The sequence below is a fragment of the Solanum dulcamara genome, chromosome 4 (genome assembly GCF_947179165.1).
Source record: "Solanum dulcamara chromosome 4, daSolDulc1.2, whole genome shotgun sequence".
Classification (NCBI taxonomy): domain Eukaryota; kingdom Viridiplantae; phylum Streptophyta; class Magnoliopsida; order Solanales; family Solanaceae; genus Solanum; species Solanum dulcamara.
Genome location: NC_077240.1, coordinates 76,624,844 through 76,641,830, shown reverse-complemented (window position 1 = coordinate 76,641,830; position 16,987 = coordinate 76,624,844). Strand labels below are relative to the sequence as shown.

Here is a 16,987-nt window from a genome sequence, read left to right as displayed (position 1 = left end):
AGAGTATTGAAACCCGTTTAGACATGATTTCAAATTAGTAATTTAAAAGCAAAGTGATTTGAAATTAAATTTTATTTGGACATGCAATTTTGATTTCTTATGTTGTATTTTTTTCATAAACATGTAAATTCATAATTTGTGAAAACTATCAAAAATTTTCCAATTCTTATAAATAGAACCAAATAAGCAAATTATAATTCATAAATAAGGTATTGAATATCCTAAGATACCACATTAATAAATCACATATTTTTTTGTTTTTTTATAAATAAATATTTACGATAACATACTAGTATAATTTTTTTAAATACACATAATTATACAAAGATTCACTGATCCAAAGAATCAACAATAATAGTAACAAATTGTTCTTTAACATGATCCTTTGAGATGGTGTGAAAAAATTATTCACGTCGAACATGAATTTCTTTTTACAAAATTTAAATTAATGAGTCCTTTTTATATATAGAATTTAATTTATGAATTAAATTTTACAATTTAAAATTTTGAAAATCTATTTTTGTAAAATTTGGAATTTGAAATTATAATTAAGAATTGAAATTGAAATTTATATACATATTTCATAAATAAATACTAATTTTTTAAATTAAAATTTAAAATTGAGGCCCTTAAATTTCATAATCAAACACCTACTAAATTAAATATTGCTTTATATATCTTGAACCTCACGTTGTGAAATTTTACTGGATTTTATTGTTGTATATATCTTGAACGCTATCAAAAGGTAAAAGAGAAAAATAAAAAATAAAAAAGGAAGTGATAGAGACCTCAAGCGGATAGTGGCAATGGCGGCTGGCCAATAGTAATAGTTCCATTAACTACTATATTTTTTCCTCAACACAAGGTCAATTTATTAATTTATTAAAATATTTCATTTCGACATTCAAACTAATTTTATTTGTAATTGAATATTTTAATTTTTAATAAAATATTTTAATTACATACTTTTAATTCAAAATTTAACTTTTTTATGTGTTCTTATTCATCAATTAAATAACTAAGTTAACTATATATAATATATTATTTTCTTTAATTATATACATTTGCTTCAATAATCCGTAACACTCCAGAAAGATTTTACTTGAAGTTGATATAACTAAATGAGATGACATATTTATAAAATTAATTATATTTATCTAATAGGCAAATGAAAATACCATAAAATTTTTCTTCAAAATTTGAGTGTCTAACTGAAACACTTCAATTAGAACATGATTTAATTTAATTGTTGTGATGATCCTAATTCGTTGTGAGTGATACCCATACTAACTCTCTCTCTAATGAAAGAATCAAATTAAATTTTTTTACAATAATTTATTTTAAAAAAATGATTATATTTTTTTGACGTCCAATCGACGTTGGTTTGTGAAGAAAACACTTTCAATTATTTTCCACTCCTCTACTTTCTTTCATCATTTTCAAACAGGCTAAGTTGTCAACACGTGCAAATGGGAAAATTCGAGAAGTGGTGGGACACTAGACAGTAATGGTCAATGTCTTGTTTTGGATCTACCTATTTTCAGTCATTTGGGCTGATGATCATCGTAAAATGCCATTTGAGTATGTGAGAATTTGCTTAAATTTAAGGAAAAATAATTTAATTACACAAATATTTCTATCGTATTTATTAATTCTTTATAAAATTTGAAATAATTACATGTTATTTCATTAATTAATAATTTCATATAGAATTTTAAGTCAAATACATCTAAATATATATATTTTTGTTATCGTGATACTCTGAAATACATATACATAGGGGAGAGGCGAACAAGAGAGGAGAGAATCAAGCGAGATAGAAGGAAGGCGAGCGAGATAGTTCGTGTATCCCAGATATATACGAAACACACTAGGTACATGTATCTGACCGAATAGATTGTGAAATATAGATACATAGGAAAAAGGCGAGCGAGAGAGGGAGAGGGTCGAGCAAGAGAGTCAGAGACATGCAAATCTACTTGGATACACTATATTTGGAATAAATTACACTTAATTTTAACCCTATATATTCGAAATATATGATTCTGAATGCGCCAGATACATGTATCTAGGAACCAAAATTTGACACGAATGATAATTTCAAAAACTCACGAAAAATACATATTTAAATTTGAAATTAGTGAAATTTGTGTTATTTGCTGTAAATTTAATTACTCTTTTGAAGGTAGTATAGTTTGCAAAACTAGAACTGATTGAGTATCAAAAGAGTTTTTCCTTGTCTGAATATTTGGTTTGAAATTAGGTTTTCCTCTTCTTTGTTTTGAACTTTAACTTGTCCTTAAGTCTGTTTGCTTTTCCATTTTAATTTCCTTCTAGCTAAATCTATAATGTTATGTGTATTATATAATACTACAATAACAATATATTCAGTGAAATTTCATTAAATAGAATTTAAAACAAATAAAGTGTACACAAATTTTATCACTATCTCATGAAGGTGGAAAGTCGATTTCCGAAAGATCCTTGGCCAAAGTAATTTGTTTGTGTAACAACATTGTTGTTTACTCTGGGACTATTGTGGATGTATTCCTTCTCTAATCCTTTCCCTTTTACTTTCATGGGTCTTAATGGACTCTCAAGTTCCTTTACATTTTGATCGGGTCAACAAGCCCAACATTTTATTAAGAAGTCTTGAAGCTTAAATGATTGGAAAAATTAGGCGAATTAGGAAACATTATTAGTATATTATTTAATATAGTTATAGTTTTACATAATTAGGAGTTGCGGCTATAGTTTAATGAAATTTGCTATTATACAAATTTGGGGCTCATATATAAATTTGGAAGCGAATTTAGGGGCTCATATACAAATCTCTAAAACAAATTTGTATTTTCTTTTGTATTCGTATATTTCGAGGCTCATATACAAATCTCTAAAGATTTTATTTGTATACAAAGTGAATTTAGGGGCTCATATACAAATCTCTAAAGCAAAATTGTATTTGTATATACAATTTTTTTGGAAGCCCAATTCAATGAGATATACAAATGGAAACACTCAATTTGTATAATATAGCGAGATATACAAACGAAAATTGTCATAGCAACTGAAACTATACCTATAAAACGTAATTAGACAAACTATAGCTAATGAACCTAATTATGTTTCAAGTCTTTGCTATTTTTGAATATTTCTCTGAACGATAAGCTACTAAAATTCCCCGCAAGTGTAATACATATGTGTTGGTTCCAAAATACTATTTATAATAAATATTTGGTGCTAAATGCTGAAAAACAAAAACTAGAGGGTCCAATAAAAAAATAAGCAAAATTTCAAGAAACAGTAGCAGTGGTAGGTCACAAAATATATATGAAGAAAAATATCTGAAAAGTGGACATGTTAGCTACTGCTAAGAAATCGAGTTCAATATATATGAGACTAGTTTTACCTACACCTTCTTCATCAACTTTTCTATCATTTGGTTCATCAATTTCTGTCTTCACACCACCACGTGGCACCCAATTCTTGCGTTTCAACTTTCGGTTCAGGTTTGTTTTTGCCCATTTCTTTTTTTTTTTGTTTTGTTATAGCAATTATTAGTAATATAATGCCCATAGTAATCAGTGTTAATGTGATTTATTTGAAGTGTGTTGTGTTTCTTTTTTTTTTTTATGGGAACAGACCTCGTGCCTGTCGTGCACAGTCAGGGTTTGAGCATCACTCCTAAGTCGGCTAACCTATTAAGCTCGGCTAACTCATCCCCAATACAAAAAAATGGACTAACTATAACTAGAAAGCAATAAATCTATGAGAGGACTCCTCCGATACAAATCGACTAAGAAAGCATAAATGAGGAGACTCTCCCCTTCCATGAGAAAACAGGAAAGTAACCTACACTAGTCCTATTCAACTATGCTACGTACCCGACATAGCTACATTGATGAAGAACAAGTATATGAAACTTCTATCTCGCATGGGATGGAAAAATTCTTTTCATCTTTGCCCTTTTTAGTCTTGTCATACCAAGTAAGTCCAAAGAAGTTATGCAGCAACATCCATAGCAGGAAGCAGTTAAGGATGATGGAAGGATAGAAAGTAGATGGAGCCATAGTAGCCAGCAGCCTTGGAGTTGTTGTTAATGAGGCTGAAGGATAGAGTAAGTGTACAATGCAAATTGTATGTGCTGTAGCCATGACTTGAGCAGCTGATTGGAATGGGTGCCTTGCACTTTGGATGGTTCCAATGCTGTCGATGGTGATCAGGGGTACTCCTGTACCTGCATACCCACAGATATACAGCAGGTCCAATAGTCTTGGCTGCAAGGGTTGCTGAAAGGAATAGATAAGACTCCTGCATGTATGTCTGTATGCAGCTTCTTGTAGTTTCCAAATACATAATGCTCAGCTCCTTTGAGAGAGTATTATGTGCCTGCAAATAACAAGTAACAGAACAAAGAGCTGCAGGAGTTTTATGGTGCAGAATTGGTGCTGCAGGTATTTCAGGAAAGAAGTTGGCCTGGGTGGAGGGCTGATGTGTTTGTCTTCTTGTCTTCTCCTCACTGAAACCATTCAAGGAGTTCCAAAGGACTTGGATGAAAGGGGGCTGCTGCAGGTGTTGAAGGACTACAGCAGGTGTGCATGGAGAGTTGATGAGAGTAGGTGAGGCCCTTGCAATTGTGGCTGTTATGTCCCTTTGTCTGTGATTTTGTTTACCTGCACAAACAAGCAAACAAAGAACCAAACAAGTGTGATAGTTGTGGGGGTTGTTGCAAACCTGTAGGCATCTTCTTGTTGCCTCCAAAGGAGAATTGAATAGCTCCTTTGAAGGTATCTTGGGACACCTGCACAGATACACCAAACCAAAACAACATACAAAACAAACCTTCCAGCTACTGTACCAAGTACTATTGGCTTGTAATTGTTCAGTGTGTGCTGCATCTTGGTGAAGCAGGGGTTGGCTGATGTTTGTTGCTGGTGGGTTGGAGATCAATACATTCAATACATTCTTGAAGTTGGAGTTGCAGCTGTGGTGCAGCATTGCTGCTGCAGTAGCTGCTTCAGAAGTTGAGGTCCTAGCCTGCCAAGCTTTAGTTCCCCTTCGTTTGCATGTATGAGTGTGTTGTGTTTCAGTAGTTCAAAGTTTGCATTTTGAATTGTGGGTGTTTAAGTTTTTTGCTTATTAGTACACTATCAATTTATCATGTGTTTGTTTCTGCTCATTTCTTAGTTTTTCTTATTAATGTTAATATTCATAATAATCAGTGTTACTGTGATTTATTTGAAGTGTGTTGTGTTTCAGTAGTACAAAGTTTGCATTTTGAATTGTGTGTGTTTAAGCTTTTTGCTTATTAGTACACTATCAATTTATCATGTGTTTGTTTCTGCTCATTTCTTGGTTTTTCTTATTAATGTTAATAATCATAATAATCAGTGTTACTGTGATTTATTTGAAGTGTGTTGTGTTTCAGTAGTTCAAAGTTTGCATTTTGAATTGTGGGTGTTTAAGCTTTTTGCTTAAGTACACTATCAATTTATCATGTGTTTGTTTCTGCTAATTTCTTGGTTTTTCTTATTAATGTTAATATTCATAATAATTATTGTTACTGTGATTTATTTGAAGTGTGTTGTGTTTCAGTAGTACAAAGTTTGCATTTTGAATTGTGGGTCTTTAAGCTTTTTGCTTATTAGTACACTATCAATTTACTCATGTGTTTGTTTCTGCTCATTTCTTGATTTTGGTTATTAATGTTAATATTCATAATAATAATAATCTGTGTTCCTAAACTGATTTATTTGAAGTATGTTAGTGTTTCAGTATTTTAAAGTTAGCATTTTGGATGTTAGTCTTTCGGAAACAACCTCTCCCCCTCCATGAGGTAGGGTAAGGTGTGCCTGCCCTTCCCAGACCCCACTTTGTGGGATTTCACTGGGTATACCAATTGTTGTAACAATACAATACAATAGGTAAAGACTGTCCAGAAAAGCTGTTAGTAGCACCACCCTATGTATACCCAATATAAATAGTTCAAAGTATCTCCTAAGTTTCTATACATCCAATATAAATAAGAAGAAGAATCTCCTCTCTAGCAAGTTAGGCGTTAAAATGAAACTGTTTGCACAATTTAACTTATTTTATCAGTTGATGTATATGTTATGAGTTGCAGGGTGAGTCTCTAATATAGACTTTATCTCATTATTTTGGTGAATGTTGTTTCTTGAGGTGTGTGGTTGTATTTGGATAATGTCTAATGTCTTTGAAGGTTTATTCTGCTTTCTGACTCTTGATTGGTTTTCATGGATTATTGGAGTTCATATTTATTACAGTGTTAGTCTGATCAGTGTGTCAATTCTGCATTACATCTCAATTTCTTGCGAATTTACGAAGGAAACGATTGATCATATGGGTATTACTTATCTCCTAAATTTAGTAGCTGCTTTGGCGTTTCTTGCTCATTTCTTTTTTGAAACTCTTTTTCATGCAATTTTGTGCAGAATCATTCCTTTCATGTTGCTAATCATTCATTCTAAAGATCTGGAATGATTGTTATGCGATCCTTTGCATAAAAATACAGATGGACATATACACTTTAGAGGCTGTTGAATTGTCCAAATTTAATTTGTGGTATTTTTTTATTTTAATGGATAAAACAGAACAATGGCATCTCACGTTGTTGGATATCCTCGTATGGGGCCAAAGAGAGAGCTTAAGTTTGCTTTGGAATCTTTTTGGGATGGGAAGAGCAATTCTAATGATTTGGAGAAAGTGGCAGCTGATCTTAGGTCATCCATTTGGAAGCAGATGGCTGATGCTGGCATTAAATATATTCCAAGCAACACCTTCTCGTATTATGACCAAGTCTTGGACACAACTGTTATGCTAGGTGCAGTTCCACCAAGATATGGTTGGAATGGTGGTGAAATAGGTTTTGATGTCTACTTCCCAATGGCTAGAGGTAACGCCTCAGTACCTGCCATGGAAATGACAAAATGGTTTGACACCAACTAGTAAGTGAGACATTTCCTTTAAATGTTCATCTACTTGGTGAGCTTTGAGATCTGTTGAATCCTACTGTGTGATGGACTGTTTATATGAGATATTTGTTCTTGGATGCAGCCACTACATTGTTCCTGAATTAGGCCCCGATGTTAAGTTCTCCTATGCATCTCACAAGGCAGTTAGTGAATACAAGGAGGCTAAATCTGTAAGTTTATGACTCATACTATTTTTTTCCTTCTTAGTGCAGAGGTATATGAAATTTAAATGGTAGAAGATATTGTATAAGCGACTCTTAGTCTCACATGCATCAAATGTGTCATTGCGTTGATTCTTTGAAGTCACTTTATGGGTGTTGCGAGTTGTGACATCTCCAAGCTTCAGGATTATTTACATATTAAAATAGGAAAATAAAAAAGATTGTGATGCGTAAGTTAAGGATATTATATTGGACAGGGTCAACTCTGCTTAGAGGTCTGATTGTCGTTTTGTATTATCTGTATCCGAGTAGAATTGCATGAATTTGTGGCCATCTTGTACAAATTTTGTAGCTCTTATTTTATTGTCTTTTTGGAAGCCATCCCAATGTGGTTAGCTTTGTATCTTGCTATTTTGTTGTCATATTATTCTTACAATTTTGTTTGGAAACATTTCTTTTGAGCCGAGGGTTTATCGGAAATCTCTCTACCTCACAAAGATATGGGTAAGGTTTGCGTACATCCTATCCTCCCCAGACCTCACTTGTGGGAATGCACTGGGTATGTTGTTTTTGCTATAGGGATTGATTCTGGTTGTCACTCTCAATGTCACATGCAACATGTGTGGGTTTTTGTTTCATTTAGATTTAAAAGTTGATTTAATTGAATCTTTTTTTCTTGTGAGTTTCTGTTCTATGTGCCTCTCCTACTAGAGTTTGTTATGAAGCTGAACTAACATTCATGCATGGCACATATCCCTGACTGCTGCGGCCTGCAAACATAAATGGTAGCCACATGTCAGCTGTATTAACTGAATCTTTTAGAATGCTTTGGTGTTCTGATATTGTTAAACCTTTTGTTTTTGCAGCTAGGCATTGACACAGTCCCTGTCCTCGTAGGCCCAGTTTCCTTCCTCTTGTTATCAAAAGCAGCAAAAGGTGTTGAAAAGTCATTTCCTCTCCTCTCACTGATTGACAAGATTCTTCCAGTTTACAAGTAAGAGCAGATCAATTTTTGTATTTCAGTCCTTTATTTTTATCTAAAATGTTCACCGGAACTGCCTTGTATCTTTTTGCTCATTTAGGGAAGTGATTGCTGAACTGAAGGCAGCTGGTGCTAGTTGGATTCAGTTTGATGAGCCTACTCTTGTTAAGGATCTCGATCCTCATCAATTGCAAGCATTTTCTCATGCCTACTCAGAATTAGAGTCATCGCTTTCTGGCTTAAATGTCCTCATCGAGACATACTTTGCTGATGTTCCTGCTGAAGCTTTCAAAACAGTGACTGCTTTAAAATGTGTTACTGCACTGGGGTTTGATCTAGTTCGTGGATCGAAGAATCTTAATTTGATCAAGAGTGGTTTTCCTTCAGAAAAGTATCTCTTTGCCGGAGTAGTTGATGGGAGGAATATTTGGGCTAATGATCTTGCTTCTTCTCTCAGCACCTTGCAAGCTCTTGAGAACCTAGTCGGAAAAGGTAATTGGTTGTTACTGCACTTTATTAGTTTGAATAGCAAAATCTGAGTCCGCATATATTCTCAAGAAGCCTAAATTTTATTATAATTTCCTTTCTATTCTCTAGCTTTTCATTTGGGAATTTAACAGCATAGAAAAATCTGCTGCATTCTTTACCCTGTGATGTGTAGACACCGTTCGGTCTGTTTTAAAATTTGAGGTATTCCAGCGATTTGGTTATTCCATTATCCTTTGTTGGTCTCCCGGGCGAACACTTTACTCCCTATTATCAGCATATTGTTTTAAGCACTTCATTTAATCTTTCTGAATTTTCTAGCAACTTTTAGTATGCATGTGAATTGTGATATTTAGACATGTACCAGTAAAGTGAGTCCTCTGTTTTCTCTCAGCTTTTTCCAAAAGTGAAGGAATATAATAAAATTGGTGAAATCTTTGCAGCTATATAATTTTTCAGTAAGTGAAAACAATATAGGTCTGTGCATGATCAGAACTATATGAGTGACACTATTGGGCATTTCTTTTCTTCAGACAAGCTTGTGGTCTCCACCTCCTGCTCTCTTCTCCACACTGCAGTTGATTTAGTGAATGAAACTAAGTTGGATGAAGAAATTAAGTCATGGCTTGCATTTGCTGCACAAAAATTGATTGAAGTCAATGCGTTGGCAAAGGCATTGGCTGGACAAAAAGACGAGGTATCTTGACATATTTTTATTAATCATCTACATGGAAAATGAATCATCATAATGGATTAGGCTAATATAAATCTAGAACATGTGAGATTTAAATAGTGACGAATCTTTAAATCGTAATACTGGTCATTTTCGATGAAGTTTACCCATGCTGTATTGCAGAACTTAAATTTCTAGTGTTTATGATATTTAATGGATCTATTGAACATTATAACTGTGGACCTCAATATATGTCTTTAGCGACAATTAAGCTTCATATCATTATTCAAAACTTGGTTAATATTGCCTTTTGCTGCTACTGTTTCTGTCTGTAGGCATTCTTCTCTGCTAATGCTGCAGCTCGCACATCCAGAAAATCCTCTCCCAGAGTGACCAACGGGGCTGTGCAGAAGGCTGTAAGTATATTTAGGTGTTTTATATCCATCTTATTATAGTTTTAGTTCTTTTGAATTATTAACTTATAATCCGCCTTTCATGTTCAGGCTGCTGCTTTGAAGGGCTCTGATCATCGCAGAGCCACAACTGTCAGTACAAGGTTGGAAGCTCAACAGAAGAAGCTGAATCTTCCTGCTCTTCCAACCACTACGATCGGTTCTTTCCCTCAGACATTGGAGCTAAGAAAAGTTCGCCGAGAATACAAGGCTAACAAGTTAACTATCTACTTCTGCAGTTATTCCTGCATGTTGTGGTTTATGTCTGAATATTAATTTCTTTCCCTCCGACTATTGAAGGATCTCGGAGGAAGATTATGCCAAATATATTACAGAGGAAATCAGCAAAGTAGTCAAGCTCCAGGAAGAGCTAGACATTGATGTTCTTGTGCATGGAGAGCCAGAGGTGAGATACATCAGTCATGTTTAATTGTCTGTAAGGCTATGCTGAAGAAGCTGAGAACCCTAACATTTCATATCATTAAAATGCAGAGAAACGATATGGTCGAGTATTTTGGGGAGCAATTATCTGGTTTTGCTTTTACAGCCAATGGATGGGTTCAATCTTATGGATCTCGCTGTGTTAAGCCACCAATAATCTACGGTGATGTCAGTCGCCCAAAACCAATGACTGTCTTCTGGTCTTCACAGGCACAGAGCATGAGCAAGCGCCCAATGAAGGGAATGCTTACAGGACCTGTTACCATTTTAAACTGGTCTTTTGTTAGAGATGACCAGCCGAGGTTCGAACTTCTTAGCTTCAACACAGTATCATATCTTTCTTTCTCCCGCACAGATCTAATTTATAACTGATTTGTTGTTGCTTTTTTTAGATTTGAGACTTGCTACCAAATAGCTTTGGCTATTAAGGATGAGGTTGAAGATCTTGAGAAGGCTGGCATTAATGTCATTCAGATTGATGAAGCTGCTTTAAGAGAGGGTTTGCCTCTAAGAAAATCTGATGAAGCTTTCTACTTGAACTGGGCTGTACATTCATTCAGGATTACCAACTGTGGTGTTCAAGACACTACCCAGGTCTGTATTTATTCTTGTTTTATTCTCCATATCAAATGAATACAACTATGTGTCGAAGCCTATCGTTCGTATATACTCCTCCAAAAGTTCCTTCCTAATGTTTCCCAACATGTCCGATGTCCAACAATATTCGCAACAATGGGATCGAAAGATTCATAAGCAACTTCTATGTGTGGAATTGGTGCTTTGTTCCTAAATCCTAATAGTTGTCCAGTAAAACTAAGAGTCGGGTAGAATTGAGGGGCATTTTGTGTTATTGGGGGAAGTTATTTTCTTTGCCCCCGGTGCCCTGGTTCAGTAGTCTGGGTTACACGCGCACTTCACTAGTTCAAACCTTGTCGTGGACGGAAGTCTGGATTTAAGCGGAGAAGGGTAGAGGGGCGAGTCATTTTCCATTGTGTTTCAAATCGTGTGTCAGCTGGCTCTCAAGGATTTCTTGGTTATACTAAAGGTAGCATTTTTCTTCTTTCTACATTGTTCTAATGATCTTTGCCATTTGTTGTGACAGATTCACACCCACATGTGCTATTCAAACTTCAACGACATCATCCATTCAATTATCGACATGGATGCTGATGTGATCACCATCGAGAACTCCAGGTCTGACGAGAAGCTTCTTTCTGTGTTCCGCGAGGGAGTGAAGTATGGTGCTGGCATTGGCCCTGGAGTATACGACATCCATTCACCAAGGATTCCATCCACCGAAGAAATCGCTGACAGAATCAGCAAGATGCTTGCAGTCCTTGATACCAACATCCTTTGGGTCAACCCCGACTGTGGCCTCAAGACGCGCAAGTATACTGAAGTTAAGCCTGCACTCAGCAACATGGTAGCAGCTGCTAAGCTCCTCCGCGACCAGTTGGCCTGCACGAAATGAGCTTGAATTACCATAGTCGATCCAACGTGAAGTCCCGTTTGAGATTGCCATGGCTGTTTATACTCTTGCAAAAATTAGGAAGACTATTCTTCAAGAAATAATATGTAGGTCTCTTGAGTTACTGGCAAATTGTCTGAGTTTGTTGTGTTGGCTCCTTTTTCATCATTGCTTCTTGTATTTATCCCGTAGAACCGTAGAAGTAGGGAAAACAAATTTCACAACTGATATTCCATTTTGATTGTGTCCTCCCACCCTTCCACACATCTCATCTTCATTCAAACAGTCACCCCTGTAGCCCTCATTCCCACTACCCCACCTCCCTCCCTTCATCCCCACCTTTCATAGTATTTGTCTAAATTATATAGAAATATTTTTTCCTTGCCTACCGAATTTTGAACACAAGAAAATAAATAAGAAATTACACTTAGAGTGTGACCTAATTGTCAATGATGTGGGTTGATAATCATGAGGTCACAAGTTTAAATTTCAAGAGGCAAAAACGCTAGGTGATTCTTATTTGTCCCAGCCTTAGTGCAAGAAGTTATTTGGTACTTGCTGGTGGTGGCCTGGTGGGAAGTGACAGGTATTTTGTAGGCACAAATTGATTCGGACATTATGATTATAAAACAAAATAATAAAATATAAAATTTATTTATTTTTCTAAAAAATATTTTCCAACACCCTAATTATGAAGTGATTAAATGAATAACTAAACCATAATCTCAACAAACTATATAACCTGCATTAATCCATTACTTCCATTTGTTCTTTATTGGGTTAAAGTCTATATGGATTTCAAAATGTCGTAGTTCCTTTGAGATAATTTCTTTTAATATGAATTTTTGGCATATCTTGTTCCTTCTTAACACATTTAATCACTATATAGATATATTAATCACCATGTCAGCCTGTCACCATTATGAAATTCCATTTCTTTTTACTATAGTTTTTCTATTTCCTTTTTCATTTAATTGTCTTTTCTTTAAAATCACAGTAATAAATTTTTAACACAGTGGAAATCACATAATGGCGAATCACGCTACATGGCAAATGACTTGTCATAATCTGTTTTGATAACTTTAATGTCATAATTTTTTTTTTACAACTTTAATATTACAATGAGTAATTTATCAGTAGTTCAGCTAGAAATTAACACATGCTAAAAGTGAAGATTGTTACCAAATGGTACATTCACAATATCAGCTTTGCAACAGTACTTTTTTGTTTCTCCTTTGTAATAGTACTAAAACATGCAGAAAATTATGGGGGTGGGGGTGGGGGGTGGGGGGGTTGTTTCAAGATTCTCAATACTCAATGCATGAACCATAGTGTGTGTTTGGGGGTGGGGGGGAGACATCTCTATGTGTACATATAGAAATGGAACTTTGAAAGCAAAAAAAAAGAACTTAGAAGCAGAGGAAAAAAAATGTTTAAGTCAAAGCTTCAAGAATTGTGTCAAAACAAGAAATGGGCACTTCCACAATATTGTTGTATGAGAGATGGAGCAGATCATAATCCACAATTCAAAGCTTCTGTTGTTGTCAATAACATCAATTTTGACTCTCCACCTTTGTGCAAATCATCAAAAGAAGCACATAATGAAGCTGCTAAGTTTGCTTTCCTTCACTTTATTAGTGGTATATATTTGAAATATGTTTAATAATCATGTTTTGAAGTGTTTGTTTTGATTATGTTGATGCTTATCTACATGTTTGATCTATGTTGCTCAGACTCTACAAAAATGTTGTCGCATCAGTATCACATCTGTTGGCATTTTTGAAGAGTTCGAGCAACATAGTGTTTCACATAGAAGCTTTGCTTTTAGACTTTTTCTCTTCAACTTGTGAACTCAAATAGTAAAATCTGGTCTATATGTTTTTTTTTCTTTTCAAGTTTGTTGTAGACAAATCACTTTTAGTTCTTTTTTTTTTACTTTTCCCCTCTTTTTCACATTTGAAGTTTGTTTAACTCTTTCACATAGTAGGTCCAAAGTCCAGATAAAGGAGAAGTGGTACATTTTAATTCAACTAAGATGAATATGTTGAATATTGGATTTATTAGGAGAGAGGAATGGACACAAAGAATTCATATAATCAACCCCTATTAGTTCGTGAATGAGGCATATGAAGTTTGTTTCAGATTAAGGGTGTGGAGAAGGTGTCTTATTTTCATTTTCGCTTATTTTATCGAAATGATATGCTCTTGTTCCCCCTTCTTGTATTGTTTCAAGAAAACGATGATGCATTCTTAATGTATGGAACAAATGATTGGCTCATTAGTGTTTAATTCCTCACATTTCTTTCTTGTCTGGGATTACTGACACGTTACTGTTATGAGTAGTACTTGAGCAAATTGTGACTTGAATTTGTACAGTAAACTTTTTGTAAAGAAGTACTTAAGCAAATTGTTGAAGTAAATAACATGTTTTTCTACGTATTAATAGGTGGTTCACTTCCAACTGCAGAAGATAGCGGACTAACAAAAATTGATGCAAGTCTGCAGGATAAAAGTACTAGTGAGATCAAGCAAGGTGAAAAGTTTAAGATGATCTTTCCGTACATTGTATTACACTTAGATTTTTTGAGATTTTGGTGTCATTACCATTGCGATTTCTGCTTATTCATCTATGAATCCTTCATATGGTTTTTGGTTTTTGAAACTTTTTCTTTATGTTCTAAAAAATCTCGCTTGACTTGTAATTTCTTTTTTTCTTTAAAGTAACATCTTTCTCTACTTATTATTAGATGGTTCACTTCCCACCATAGAAGATAAGGGACTAACGAAAACCGAGGAAGCATGCCAACGTCTGCAGGATCATCTAAATACTTCTGAGATCAAGCAAGGTGAAGATCTTAAGACGGTTTGCTGTTACATTTGATAAATGAATACACTTCAATTTTCTTGTTGTTGAGATTTTGGTGTCATTACTGTTGTTTTTTCTGCTTATTCATCTAAGAATCCTTTATTTTAAAGAGGAATTCTTTTCGTCTGTTGTAAAGCCTTACGGAAAGCAGTTGATATGCTTCACTAGTTCAATATTTTGTGGACACTATTATAGCTTTATCATTTGTGTAACCTTATTCTTTTAATACTCTACGTAGTGTTGCGCCTATAAAGATTTATCCCTCATGTTGTGCATGAAGTACTTTATACAACTTTATCTTCTATACTTTGTAATTATACTTCTCCTTGAATGTCTAAATTAGGTTGTTTTGTTACAGAAGATTCTCATTATCAGTGCAAGACAAAGCTACAGATGTATGCAAAAAGGAAAAACCTTGGTGTACCTGTGTACCACAACAAAAGGATGAGTTCAGCTCAAGATCTTTATTTCGAGGCAACTGTGACAGTGGCTGGTGAACTGTTCAATAGTCCCGGAGCATACAAGACTGCAGAGGAAGCAGAAGAATCTGTTGCACAGTTTGCATTAATGAAACTCATAACCGTTGCCTTAGAAAAGGTATAGCCCCTTGTTAGCTTGAGTATATGTCCTATTATGCACCCGTCTATGACAAGCATTACTTGAAAACTTGAATAAAAATGACATTTAACCGACTATAATACTTTAAAAAATGTTTACACTGTTGGTGTATGTAACTTAAATTCTAGCTAAGTAGTCAACCTATCTTGTTTGCTTCTAGTGTGTTGAAGAAGAATTTTATAGAATTAGCCTAAATAGCCATCCAACCTACTGATTAAACTAAAAATAGCAGGTGAACGTATAATACATGTATGATTCATGAATAATCGTGTATAATCTATGTATACCGGCTAGAAAAAGTAAACAGTAAATCTGTCTGGCAATTTGTGTGAAGATCCCTTTTCTTTTTGGCGATTGGCATGGAAACTGAAAGATGATAATGTCATTCATGCACCACTCTTATGTCTTCTATACTACTAATAAATAACCTCTCTCTTTTGTTCATTTTATTATCTTCGTCGCAGAGTAATACCAGCAGCTACAAGAGTTTCCTGCAAGAACTGGCACAACAAGAAGAAATTTGCTTGCCTGAATATAAAACAATCAGGTTTGGTGAGCCTCACAATCTGACATTCTTCTCAAGTGTGGAAATTGAAGGAGAAGTCTTTCACGGGGATGGCGCAAAGTCCAAGAAACAGGCAGAAGAAAATGCTGCCAAAGTTGCTTATATAGATTTAATAAAATGTAAGTATTCTTCTTCTACCTTCTTTGTACATGTGCCAATTGAACATTAAGGGAAGGGAAAGTTACGGATATATACCCTTCGGCCAACTAGTTTACCTTCGTTCAGGCTAATAGCTAGTTGTCTTGAGATCAATTAACAGTGACATTTCTACGGTATTTTGACATCTTTTCCAATTTCAGGCAAATCCGTATATGCTGGTAATCCTTCCACTGTTTCGTCGAGCTTAGAAGGTGAAATTGTCAAAACTGAACCTATTATGGAATCACTGTCAATTTCCATTGGTCAAGGAAAATTCAGAGGTCTGTCTCATAGTTTTCACCATGTACTCATTCCGACTAATGTCACTGTCTTATTATTACTGGTTCTGATGCAACTAATTATTCATGCCTTTGATAGATGAAGAGGAGATAGTTTACTCTAAACATACATCCCCACAGTCTAAAGGTGCTGAAAAGGTTAATGCATCTTCACTTTCGCTTAGCGTCCAAGAGCTCAGTGTAAACGAGAAATCCCCTTCTTCAGTGGAACCATTGTGCCATTTGCCTAGAAAAGCTATGCCATCATCAGCTGCAATGACACCATCCAAGTCCTCTTCTGTCTCGAATGCAAATTCTAGTGCGAGGAGGACTGCAGAAACGAAAAGTTACCTCCTTTCCAACAGGTTCAGAGTTTACAAATCCATTCCAGACGGGGTCCTCCCCACGGGTACTATTGTACTTCCTATTGCTGAAGATAAGTGGGCTGTTGTGAGCTTGGAATTCCTCAATGAGAAGTGTCGCTAATTATGTACTATTACAGTAGAAGCATGTTACTTACGTTTATCATCCTCTTAAAGACTTAAACATAGAGGCTAAACTGAATCAAGGATGATTACACCTACCATCTATTTAAAGTACTTGTATTAAGTGTTTCGTTTTCTGAAACATTAAAGTGTTTGTGGAAGTTAAATAGTACTATTCCAAACTTATCATGGTATTCTTTTTTTCTTTTTTCCCGCGCCTTTGATGTTGTCTTTTATTCTGTTTAGTTGTGATTGCTGCTTTCTGCAGGATTAGATGAACAAAGTGTTCATGCCAAGTTCTCCATTCTTTCTACAGTCGTACTGGTAGATCATTGCATAATATGCTTGAATATAATTTTGAAATAGAAATCCAATGAAAAAG

General features: G+C 34.9%; 2 protein-coding genes across 3 annotated transcripts; both read left to right on the top strand.

Annotated features, from left to right (window-relative positions):
* Nucleotides 1-3,342: 3,342 nt before the first annotated feature.
* Nucleotides 3,343-11,915, top strand: LOC129887634 (5-methyltetrahydropteroyltriglutamate--homocysteine methyltransferase-like). Its single transcript, XM_055962802.1, has 12 exons — nt 3,343-3,509; nt 6,612-6,965; nt 7,075-7,162; nt 8,020-8,147; nt 8,236-8,627; nt 9,155-9,318; nt 9,630-9,710; nt 9,798-9,964; nt 10,047-10,152; nt 10,239-10,489; nt 10,580-10,781; nt 11,290-11,915. The coding sequence occupies exons 1-12, from the start codon at nt 3,358-3,360 to the stop codon at nt 11,656-11,658; spliced, it is 2,454 nt and encodes an 817-aa protein (XP_055818777.1). The 5' UTR covers nt 3,343-3,357; the 3' UTR covers nt 11,659-11,915.
* Nucleotides 11,916-13,018: 1,103 nt separating this feature from the next.
* On the top strand, nt 13,019-16,901 carry LOC129885126 (double-stranded RNA-binding protein 1-like). 2 transcript variants are annotated; one of them, XM_055959334.1, is made up of 7 exons: nt 13,019-13,295; nt 14,123-14,188; nt 14,403-14,501; nt 14,865-15,118; nt 15,604-15,823; nt 16,004-16,123; nt 16,221-16,901. In XM_055959334.1, the coding sequence occupies exons 1-7, from the start codon at nt 13,085-13,087 to the stop codon at nt 16,604-16,606; spliced, it is 1,356 nt and encodes a 451-aa protein (XP_055815309.1). In that variant the 5' UTR covers nt 13,019-13,084; the 3' UTR covers nt 16,607-16,901. The 2 variants fall into 2 exon arrangements, with proteins under 2 accessions (XP_055815309.1, XP_055815308.1); XM_055959333.1 differs by having other exon boundaries at nt 14,102-14,188.
* The last annotated feature ends 86 nt before the right edge of the window (nt 16,902-16,987 follow it).

Bases quoted from the DNA above. Each gene is read 5' to 3' on its own strand.
- LOC129885126 (XM_055959333.1), top strand. From the start codon at position 13,085: ATGTTTAAGTCAAAGCTTCAAGAATTGTGTCAAAACAAGAAATGGGCA. The intron at 14,502-14,864 runs GTGAAGATCTTA...TGTCTAAATTAG, and splicing joins TACTTCTGAGATCAAGCAAG to GTTGTTTTGTTACAGAAGAT. The intron at 15,119-15,603 runs GTATAGCCCCTT...TCTTCGTCGCAG, and splicing joins TAACCGTTGCCTTAGAAAAG to AGTAATACCAGCAGCTACAA.
- LOC129887634 (XM_055962802.1), top strand. From the start codon at position 3,358: ATGTTAGCTACTGCTAAGAAATCGAGTTCAATATATATGAGACTAGTT. The intron at 9,319-9,629 runs GTATCTTGACAT...TTCTGTCTGTAG, and splicing joins TGGCTGGACAAAAAGACGAG to GCATTCTTCTCTGCTAATGC. The intron at 10,782-11,289 runs GTCTGTATTTAT...TTGTTGTGACAG, and splicing joins GTGTTCAAGACACTACCCAG to ATTCACACCCACATGTGCTA.